Source organism: Drosophila miranda, chromosome 3 (genome assembly GCF_003369915.1).
Source record: "Drosophila miranda strain MSH22 chromosome 3, D.miranda_PacBio2.1, whole genome shotgun sequence".
NCBI classification, from domain to species: Eukaryota; Metazoa; Arthropoda; class Insecta; order Diptera; family Drosophilidae; genus Drosophila; species Drosophila miranda.
In genome coordinates this window covers 17,954,060-17,966,136 of record NC_046676.1, presented here as the reverse complement: position 1 = coordinate 17,966,136, position 12,077 = coordinate 17,954,060, and the positions used below count along the sequence as shown (strand labels likewise).

General features: G+C 42.2%; 1 protein-coding gene across 3 annotated transcripts in view; it reads right to left on the bottom strand.

Annotated features, from left to right (window-relative positions):
• Positions 1 to 11,942, bottom strand: part of LOC108158714 — a 41,781-nt gene extending 29,839 nt beyond the window's left edge. For 2 of the 3 annotated variants that reach the window (XM_033391846.1, XM_017291257.2), the window contains exon 1: positions 11,807 to 11,942. In XM_033391846.1, the coding sequence (XP_033247737.1) occupies positions 11,807 to 11,833 (27 nt within the window). In that variant the 5' untranslated portion in view covers positions 11,834 to 11,942. Of the gene's footprint in view, positions 1 to 10,521; positions 10,892 to 11,806 lie in introns of those variants that run through there. The other variant, XM_033391848.1, reaches the window with a different exon arrangement.
• Positions 11,943 to 12,077: the final 135 nt, after the last annotated feature.

Here is a 12,077-nt window from a genome sequence, read left to right as displayed (position 1 = left end):
CCAAATCATTTGATATAGTCATTAAATTTAGAACGAATAAAATATGAGTGCGATTACAATTACAATTTCTTCGATAACATTCAAGTTTAGACTACAAAAACAGTTCCCTACGTTATCCTATGGGGATCCTGCTAAGAACCTTGATATATTTTTTAAATATGAGGGACTAATGCAACGAAAATCAAAGTCCCTAGAATAATCCTATCTAATCAATCTGCTCAAGGATCTGAATACCCTTTAGGGTCCCAAAAACTGTTCTCTTCTCCCGCAAATGTACATAAGTCTAAAATAAAAATACCCCCTTTGGCTAGTGTATAAAAACAAGATGAAATTTTAAATTCAGTTTTATATAAGCCAACAAAAACAACATCTTTTACAAACTCGAGTTCTTTTTATACCCAATACTCAAAATGAGTATTGGGGTATATTAGATTTGTGGTAAAAGTGGATGTGTGTAACGTCCAGAAGGAATCGTTTCCGACCCCATAAAGTATATATATTCTTGATCAGCATCAATAGCCGAGTCGATTGAGCCCTGTCTGTTTGTCCGTCTGTCCGTCTGTCCGTCCGTCCGTCTGTCCGTCCCCTTCAGCGCCTAGTGCTCAAAGACTATAAGAGCTAGAGCAACGATGTTTTGGATCCAGACTTCTGTGATATGTCACTGCTACAAAAATATTTCAAAACTTCGCCCCGCCCACTTCCGCCCCCACAAAGGACGAAAATCTGTGGCATCCACATTTTTAAAGATACGATAAAACCAAAAACGCAGAATCGTAGAGGATGACTATATGTTCTAGAGTGTAAAATCTCAACCAGATCGTATAATTATTATAGCCAGAATCAAGAAAACAATTTCATTCTTTCTCGCTCTGTCTCTCTTTAATACACAGGTTTCATGGTCGGTTTTGCCAATTGCAAAATATGAGTTCAAGGATCTCAGAACCTATAAGAGCCAGAGCAACCAAATTTGGTATCCACACTCCTGTGATATCGGACCTTGACCGTTTCGTGTCCAAATTTCGCCCCACCCCCTTCCGCCCCCACAAAGGACGAAAATCTGTTGCATCCACAATATTGCACATTCGAGAAAACTAAAAACGCAGAATCATAGATAATGACCAAATCTATCAGATGGCTGAATCTGGATCAGATCGGATCATTTTTGTAGCCAAAAGCAAGAAATCAGTTTGCAGTGGCCACGCAGCGCCCGACGACAAGCTCAGACTGATTTTCTGTCTCTCTCTTTGTCGTGTCGTTTAATATTAGCGGCGTCTGCCGGAGGAGAGCCATACTGACTAAGTATCGGGTATAAATGTAGAGTTGCGGTCTCCGCAGCAACTCACAACGTTCCCCCTCGTTTCTTTTTGTTTGATGAAAGCCAATGGAAAAGCAACAATAAAAATCAAAATGGGCGCAAGAATAATGGATAGAAAAAAAAAGAAGAAAAAAAGTTACTCACTCTGTCTGTCTCCCTCTCAGACGCTGTCGCTCTTTGAGTCTCAACGAGTCAGACAACTTTGAGCTAAGTACACAAATACGTTCACACACACACACACACATCCGCATTTCAATATATACTATACGTGTGTATGGGTGCATATATAAAGCACCCAAAATAACCAAAAAGCTGGAGAACTGAGGCGAAAAGAGTGAAAGACAAATTGTTTCAAACGTCGTAATCAAGAAATGATTTCCTAAAATATGCGCGTTGCCGAGACTTTTTGAATTTTGGATTATTTCCATGGAATGGAAATCGAAATAGAAGGGGGAAGGGCTAACCAGACATGAATGTCGCGCAACAGCGAAGTCTGGAATGCCCTACAATAAGAGAAGGTTATTATATGTTTGGTACAGTAAAGTCTTCACCGTACATAGATTTAGAATTGCTTTGTATTTCATTGACAAAATATTGCCATAAACCTTGATAATCCGACCAAAAACCTATCAACTCCTTAGCAAAAAGAAAGGTGTTACCCTTGGAAATGCCCTGCCGGGCCCAATACACCAAATTCAGATCCTGAGTGAGAGTACAGACAATGAAAGAAGCCACCACACCACGGAGGAGGACAGACCGGAAGAACTTTCCTGTCGCAGAAACTCTGAGACTGAGACTGAGGTTGAGGCAAGATGAGGGATGCGATGCGTTCCAAAGGGATGCAAAATGCTCAAAGATAGTTTGATAAATAAATCTCCGAACGAAGAGGAGATGAGAATGGAAATGAAAATGAAAATAAAGATGAAAAGGAGTTCCGTTTGCAACCTCCTGATGAGGGGTTTCCTTTTATTTTTCGGCCAGTGACAAAGTACAGTTGTTGTCTTTTTTGTATCTTGTTTGTTGTTGCAACGAGCCATAGATACTTGAACCAATTCAAAAGCGTCGCCTAGCGCAGGGTTGGATGATACTCTCATATCGTATCTACGACGAGAACAAGACCCTAATGGAAATTAATAGAATGGCATACGGAAAAACATTCCCATATCTATCTGTCCGTATATACATATAAATTTATGATTTGATTACACCAGCTCAAGTGTCGCCGCCACTGCTGGTGCTGGAGCTGTTGCTGTTGCTGTTGCTGTAATGTGCTGTGTGCATCTTTCGGATACATTTGCTAATGGCTTTTGTTTATTTGAATTTGACAAAAGGGCAGCTGGCTCCGGCCTGGCCCGGGGATTGATTGGTGTAATATTGAGCATACTCATACTCATGTGGCGGCAGTGATTCGGATTGCTCAAACTGTGCCTGCTCCAGGCCCTGCCTGCCCGGCACTTGAGAAGCAACAAATTGTCGCATTTCAATCGCTCCACTCAATGCTGCCCCAATTTGCTCGGGCCGAGGGTTCGACTGTGTGCTCCCCTCCCAGCTATTGTCACTGGTATCTGGGGCATTGTCTTTTGTTTCAATGCCTATTCAGCAAGAGCCTCGAAGTTCGGGTTCGGATCTTCTAGGAGTAGAGAATTGTACAAATCTTTTGCTTAATTTGATTTAGTTTTTAAGGAAGGATCCTCTTTGCAGAAACAAATAACAAAGCGTATATCCATCTCGAAAGATCATGCGCTAATATTAGCTACAGAATAAGGTTGAGTCAGAGCTGGAGGAGGAGCACGTAGTGGATGCCAAAGAGGACATTTGTTCGATTCGAGAATGTGCCTGCTGTTCGAGGCGTTTATTGTGGGCGTTTAATCACCCACAGTCGCAACCACCCACTTGACACCGCCCCAGCCCCCACAACAATTGTTACAAGAACTTTCCCCAAGAGGAAAGCTGAGCATGAGGATGGGGAGAGGATGGAGAGCACAGGGTTCTTAAATCGCCATCAAATAATTCCCAAGTTTGAGTTGAACAAATGCATAAATAACACAAAGAAGAAAACCCTGACAGACCGACATACACACGCACAAGCCCAGACCCAGACCCAGACCCAGAGACTAAGTAAATTATCCAAGTTTTAGGCTCCACCCAGATGGTTCTTTGTATGGGTGTAAGAGCACATAGATACATACATATGTACATCGTATATAGGTATTTACTCTATGTACATACGTATGTCTGATATACCGCTGAGACCCCAACTGGTTTCGTGTTGAAAGTAAGCAACATTTAAATTAGCGAATAAAAATGTATTATTAATGCGAAAACATGTTTATAAAAGCCACAAATACACTCTCTCACAGACACACACACACACAGTTAGAGAGTAAGAACGAACAGCAATAGAGAGAGGCAGACGGGGAGACAGAGAGAGAGAGAGACAGCGTGCTGTAGTACGAAGGTGCGAGCGAGGAGGCCTACACAATTGTTAAAAAACAAAAGCTATATTCTCGCTTTGTGTAAAGTTTTTTGGGGCGGGTCCCAGCCCAGCCAGCGACCAAAGAACAACGAACCAAAAGAAACGAAAAGCCAGCCCCATAAAGAAATTAAATGAAATTAATAAATTAGACTCGGAATCGGAATCAGAATTGGCAGCAAAATACGAAAATTTGTAATGGCGAAATTGGGTGGAGAGAGAGCCGCCGCTTCTCGTTAGCCATTATTTATATGTACATATATGTATGTACATATGTTTGCTTTTTATTCTAACTTTTTATTTGTTTATCATCGCAATATAATCACGTAGCCAAAAGAAGGTGCGAGGGCATAATTTTATTATGTATACATATATCTTTAGAATTATTTGTATAAGTATAGACAGACATCAGTAGATATTTTAATAAATTAGGAACATTAAAATGATGTACCTATGATTGGAATTTTAGTGTAGAATGTAAGTAAATTCGTTTATTAAGAGATTTTTTATACCCGATACTCAAAATGAGTATTGGGGTATATTAGATTTGTGGTAAAAGTGGATGTGTGTAACGTCCAGAAAGAATCGTTTCCGACCCCATAAAGTATATATATTCTTGATCAGCATCAATAGCCGAGTCGATTGAGCCCTGTCTGTCTGTCCGTCTGTCCGTCCGTCCGTCCGTCCGTCCGTCCGTCCGTCCGTCCGTCTGTCCGTCCCCTTCAGCGCCTAGTGCTCAAAGACTATAAGAGCTAGAGCAACGATGTTTTGGATCCAGACTTCTGTGATATGTCACTGCTACAAAAATATTTCAAAACTTCGCCCCGCCCACTTCCGCCCCCACAAAGGACGAAAATCTGTGGCATCCACATTTTTAAAGATACGGTAAAACCAAAAACGAAGAATCGTAGAGAATGACCATATCTTTAAGACTGCGGAATCTGAATTGGATCGTATTATTATTATAGCCAGCATCAAGAAAACAATTTCATTTTTTCTCGCCCTGTCTCTCTCTAACACACACGTAGCATAGGCGGCTTTGCTTAGAGTAAAACATTAGCGCCAAGATCTCAGAGACTACAAAAGCTAGAGCAACCAAATTTGGTATCCACACTCCAAATATATCGGACCGAGACGAGTTTGTTTCAAAATTTCGCCACACCCCCTTCCGCCCCCGCAAAGGACGAAAATTTGGGGATATTCAAAAATCTCAGAGACTATTAAGGCTAGAGTAACCAAATTTGGTATCCGCACTCCTGTTAGATCTTACTATAAAACATGTATCTCAAAGTTTCGCCCCACCCCCTTCCGCCCACACAAAGGACGAAAATCTGTTGCATCCACAATATTGCACATTCGAGAAAACTAAAAACGCAGAATCATAGATAATGACCATATCTATCAGATTGCTGAATCTGGATCAGATCAGATCATGTTTATAGCCAATAGGAACAAATCAATTTGCAGTGGCTACGCAGCGCCTGACGTCACGCTCAGACTGATTTTCTGTCTCTCTCTTTGTCGTGTCGTTTAATATTAGCGGCGTCTGCCGGAGGAGAGCCATACTGACTAAGTATCGGGTATAAATGTAAAGTTGCGGTGTCCGCAGCAACTCACAACGTTCCCCCTCGTTTTTTGTATGATTCTTTAGAAGTTTATCACATCCTAAAATATAGAAGCTGCAACCAAATTAAATATTGGAAATTTCTCTCTATTGGCATTACCCTTCCACTATCCATAGTTTGATAGCTTTGATCTTAAAATACCAAAGAATCAACATAAGAATCGATTCAGTAAGCGGACTACTCCCGGATACTAACAGCCAAACAAACTTCTAGAATCGATCTATACTTTGAACCCGTTGAACCCATTAAAGGTAATCTAACGTAATCCCTTTCGGTAGTCATTTGTCCGCCCTCGCCTTCGCCCTACACCTCCAACTCCGTATAGCACAAAATGTGCGCCTCGTAAACTAGTTTTGAGCCTTTATTTTCATTATTATACCCGATACTCAAAATTAGTATTGGGGTATATTAGATTTGTGGTAAAAGTGGATGTGTGTAACGTCCAGAAGGAATCGTTTCCGACCCCATAAAGTATATATATTCTTGATCAGCATCAATAGCCGAGTCGATTGAGCCCTGTCTGTCTGTCCGTCTGTCCGTCCGTCCGTCTGTCCGTCCCCTTCAGCGCCTAGTGCTCAAAGACTATAAGAGCTAGAGCAACGATGTTTTGGATCCAGACTTCTGTGATATGTCACTGCTACAAAAATATTTCAAAACTTCGCCCCGCCCACTTCCGCCCCCACAAAGGACGAAAATCTGTGGCATCCACATTTTTAAAGATACGGTAAAACCAAAAACGAAGAATCGTAGAGGATGACTATATGTTCTAGAGTGTAAAATCTCAACCAGATCGTATAATTATTATAGCCAGAATCAAGAAAACAATTTCATTCTTTCTCGCTCTGTCTCTCTCTAACACACAGGTTTCATGGTCGGTTTTGCCAATTGCAAAATATGAGTTCAAGGATCTCAGAACCTATAAGAGCCAGAGCAACCAAATTTGAGCAACACTCCTGTGATATCGGACCTTGACCGTTTCGTGTCCAAATTTCGCCACACCCCCTTCCGCCCCCGCAAAGGACGAAAATCTGGGGCATCCTCAAATCTCAGAGACTATTAAGGCTAGAGTAACCAAATTTGGTATCCGCACTTCTGTTAGATCTCACTATAAAACGTATATCTCAGAATTTCGCCCCACCCCCTTCCGCCCACACAAAGGACGAAAATCTGTTGCATCCACAACATTGCACATTCGAGAAAACTAAAACGCAGAATCATAGATAATGACCATATCTATCAGATGGCTGAATCTGGATCAGATCGGATCATTTTTGTAGCCAAAAGCAAGAAATCAGTTTGCAGTGGCCACGCAGCGCCCGACGACAAGCTCAGACTGATTTTCTGTCTCTCTCTTTGTCGTGTCGTTTAATATTAGCGGCGTCTGCCGGAGGAGAGCCATACTGACTAAGTATCGGGTATAAATGTAGAGTTGCGGTCTCCGCAGCAACTCACAACGTTCCCCCTCGTTTTGTACTCTGGTTGTTGGTATTTTTGCAGAAACGTTTTAATTTCCAATGACGCAGAAGCTTGATTCTTTTGTTGCGCACGTATTTACATACAAATGTATCTCACAGATACAGATAGCACACAGTACACAGCGCTCATACCTTTACCGCATACTTAACGCACTCGAGTGACAATAATTGAATTCATTATTACCACAAAAAATTTAAGAAAAAGAACTGAAAAAGGCAAAAACACAAAAAAAAGAGGTCTTAAAGGGAGTGGAAGTTCGGGGAAGCGTACTACCGCTTGGCTAGGATTAACAATGGCGGGTAATTAACCTGATAGATCCACTGGCCTTGGGAACCGAACTCACTTCGAGTCACCGTCTGTCACCAATCCAAGCCAGAGACCAGACCAGCGCTAGCGGCAGCACCGTTCGATTCTGTTACCATTTTTATTTGGCCTACGTGCGGGTTTTATTTATTAGACCTCTAAGTCGAGCTCCGTGTGCCTAATTACCATATAGTCGAACCACCATCGACCGATAGGACCGACTTCTTAGCCACAAAGAGCTATTCTTTGTGCGAGTATACCCTTGAGGAGGGTATTCCTCCTCATAGAGTACTACTGTCAGGATATCTGATGATTGTTTCGTGTTCAGGCCAAGTTCTATATACAGCTAGAAATATCATATACCATAAGAAACATCCACCTGCAAGAGTATCTACACCTTCGACTTTTAAAGATAGTATTTCGTTGTGATATTATTATTTACCATGCCTCATATTGACATGATCTTCGTGTCGCTTTGAGGATAAACTTTTTGCAAAACTAAAGAGAAAAGAGAAATGGAAAAAATCTTTATCAGCGGAGGTCAACAAACTGCGGATAACGTCCCTGTCCTCTGCCCCTCTCCCTGTCCTCTGCCCCTCTCCCTGCCCACGGTAACATCCGTAGCGTAGCTGTAGTATGTGGCTTTCTTTATCAGATAATTGAGTTAAAGGTAAGCAAAAGTGCGCTAACATTACGTTTAACGTGGCCAACACAAACACGTGTGTGTGAGTGTGTCTGTGTGTGTGTGTGACTCAAGAGCCATAAACTTGGCACTATGCTAACGGTAATTTCCGACCTCATAAAAGCCCATGCTGCCTCTGATTTCCATTTTGTACTTTAACTATTCGATAAGATAAACGAAGTATCATTTATAGTTACACAAAGTTTGAAAGTTAAGCGGGAATCACATAAATAATTTTAGTTAATTTTTGGAGAGAAAAATCAGGGGAATGAGTAACCGTGGAATGGTTACAATTCTGCAAAAGATTGCGGGGAAATTTGAATCAAGCTTAAACCAATTGGAATATGCAAATTCTTATTATAGCTCACCATAAATTCACAATTTTCCACTGAACTTGATCACATCCGATTGAAGTACACTTTAGACGTGTATTTTATTTAAATTTTAATCTCTGTACCTGATTTGATTTTATTATCGCAATTTTGGTTCCGTTCAAAGGAAAAATCAAAAACTAATTGAAGTACTGTGTCTTTCACTTGCGATGCCACAAATCACGCGATTCAGGGAACTACACAAATAAAGAGTAAGCAGAAAAAAACGTAGGAATAGCAAGAACTAAAAACCGCGCACTAGGACGGACGGACAGAGAGAGAGAGACAGAGAGAGATGACAGTCGAACCGAAGGCGTCAGAAACTGCACTGAATGGGAAATGCTGGAATCGAGGAATCGGCCAGAGCTTCGCATAAACAAACGTCGGCACAAACGCAAACAAATGTAAACACATACATATGTATGTACGTGTGTACATATGTGTTTATCTATGTATGCATTTTAAATCATAAAACGTTAAGCTTCAGCTGTCTACCGACCGTTTTTAGCAAAACCGACGTCAACGTGGAAATACATACGTATAAAAAACAAAACCATTTTCACAGGGATGATCGTACAATAGCAGATTAGGAAAGATTTCACATACCCTAAAAATTGCCTGCCTCCTCATTTTCTGCTCTACTGTACCTACTAATACTGCTACTATATCCTAAGCTTCTGATTCCTCTTCCTTATTTTCAGCCCTCGCTACACTTGTTCTTCTTCTTCGAATTCGCTGATGCTGCTTCTGTTGTTGTTTTGTTCTCGCCTTTGAAGGAAATTTGCTGACAATTGCAATACATTTCTTTTTTTTGTATTTTCTCTTGCTTCTCATTTCATTTAACGGTTGAGACAGAGAGACCGACGGTGCTCAGGAAAGAGGGACAGAGTAAGGTAGTCTTATTTCAATTTACAACCAAGTGACGAAGTCTCACAATTCAATGTTTAAAGTTTTTATCACGTTGTGGGCAACAAGAACAACAACAGCACAACACACACACACACACATAAGCGCTCTCAACACAAACAAACAAATGGAGCAAATGCAGGCAACAGATGCGGGTGCTCCACCAAGGGGGGAAGGTGGAGAGGGTGCTGATTGTGGGGCATGGACAGGCAGGCAGGCAATATGCAAAAGCCACCGTTTCGGCGGGTCCCACAATATGGTTAATATGACGCGACAGTTCGCTTAGTCAGCCCGCTGCTCGCCCAAGGCGGGCGGTTGGCTGCTGGAGGGGGGAGCACTAAATGTTTAGTAACCAACTGAAATAGTAGCACTCGAGTTAGTATCGGTTCATGAAAAACGAACAACACCAACCACTATGGCGACAGCAGCAGTAGCAGCAGAAATAAAATTGAAAAAATAACACAGAAGAAAATGGGTACCTTCGAATGCCGAGACTTTGGATACCCTAACAGATAGAGATCTTTGGAGTTTGGTTGGTAGATCTAGAGGTGAAAAGTTATTACTTGAAAAATAAAACAAATAAATATATATATACATATGTATGTATATTTATTATGAGTTTGCAAATATCTGCTTAATATCATAATACTCTCTGAAAGAGTATATAAGAAGCATTTCGGTTTACATAGAGTTTCGCATGTAGAAACACGACTTGCACTTGGATTTGGAATATGAATACATACATACATACTACATACATATATGTATGTATGGTTGGTTGGCAAGTGGGAGCGGGGGAAGTGGTAAGCAAAACGACGTCAGCGTAAACTGATTACCCCGAAGATCTATTGAGCTGCACAAGCGGCACGTACATGACGTTTTTGGGTTTGTTTTCGCCCAAGACCAGCAAAGAGGAACGGAAAGCGGGAAGGGAGGGAGGTAGGCAGGGAGTGTGACTATGGGAACCTTCGTTTCGGGAGTTTGGTTCTCAACTGTGTAGAAACAACAACAAATACATAACTGCACGATTACTCCAAAGTTCTAGTTAAAACCGAGAGCATATAGGAAGTCAGCGGTAAGGTTTAAATTACAGTTACCCCAATACGATGATTATGAAATCAGTCTTGAGTTTGCTAGCACGGTTCTCGAGAACTACTTGAAATAGAAAGTGGCTGATGAAGAGAGAGAGAGGGAGAGAGAGAGAACGAGAGATGCACACTGATGAGCTTGCCAGCTGATGTTCTTAAACAACGGTTCTTCTGTTTTCAGGACTAGCCTTCTTCTTTCCCATTACACACCACGAGTAAAAAGCTTCCCGTGTTTAGCTGTCTCGCTTTATCTGCTGCTGTTTAATCTGCATCTTCACTTACCGTTAATCTCAATCACTCAATCATCTTTGAGGGCGGCGGCTCTACGCTACTCCGCAGAAATTAGCGTTGTTTTTTATCGCAGCCGGCAAAACTATTACTGTAATGGCACTCACATTCCATATAGTTCGTATACGTATATGGGTGTATATATAACAACCACTACAAAACTGCACGTTGTGAAATTTAGCTGCCAACTAAACCAAACATTTTCTGATCTACATAGAAAATGAATCTTCCAGAGGCACACTCACGTTCCAATACACGCGCAAGTGTCAGCGCCAGCCACCACACCAAAACAAAACAAAAAGCGCACATAACTTCACTCCAACTTGGAATTCCAGCAGACTTTTGCACGAAAATGAACACGTGCTGCATTTGCCCCATCCAGGACGATGGCAACGGGGCGGTTCGGGGAGAAGAGAGGGAGAGCTGCGAGGGCTTGGTCTCTGGCTTGCAGCCACAGCCATAGCCGCAGACAATAACAAAAGCAAAGTTTGAGTGCAGTGGGTGACTCACTCACTCACTCGCTCACTCACACACGGGCTGAGCCGCAATGTCCCAAGGTATATTACATGGAAGGTGAGTCCTGGATTCAATCTGTACATTTGCATATCTATGCATATGATGGTGTGACACAAAGAAGGCGAGAAACATTCGCCCTCAAAAGAGCGACTGCCCAACCCCACATTTAATAGACCTTGCAATGGGCCCACTATAAAGAGGGGACATAAGGGAAGAGCGCGCGTCGTTTGGTTCCGATAAGAGCATTTACTACGCGCCCAATTTACAAATTAGTATGAGTCGGCCGCAGAGGCAGAGGCGGCTGTGCCAAGTTTTGCCATGTCTAACTTAGTTGGCCGCCTGAGACTAAGTGAGCGTGAGGGTGTATATGTATGCATGTGAGTGGGGGTGGGAGTGGGACTGCAGCTGGCCGAGAGCCATGGCAAAGCGAAATTTTTGCGGTGCGTCTGCCTGAAACTTTAGTGGGCCCGGCTAACTTTTAGCAAAAACTTTTGATTTGAGTACCTGCCACTAACTAAGCAGGGGCACAGCACAGGCACAAAAGCAGTCACAAGCAGCCAGCATACGCACACACACACACACCACATGCTCTGCTCTGCTCTAAAAGTTGCCATTGCCATTGCCATTGCTGGGGCCATATGCCCCCATCGTCCGGGGGCACAAAACCACGCATTGAACTATGAAAATCAGGAAACTTTGCAGACGGAAATTTCCAGCAATGCATTTGAACAAAAATATAAAAAACAGAGAAGAGTTGACTTACCGCACCGCTCGCCATCGCCATCACCATTGAAGTTGGAGTTGAAGTTGGAGTTTCCCAGAAGGAGCCACAATTTCAGTTGCAATTTACAGAACCGGCACATTTACAACAACGGCGAAACTTCAAAATACCGCAAGAATCAAAACGAACAGCTGTCAAAGTGCGCGGTTCAGAAGACTAGTGTTGTAGTAGGGCCAAAAACAGCTGATTGCAGCCAGGGGTGCACGATAACCGCCGTTATAAATTTAAAAATGTAATTTCTGGCAAATAAAAC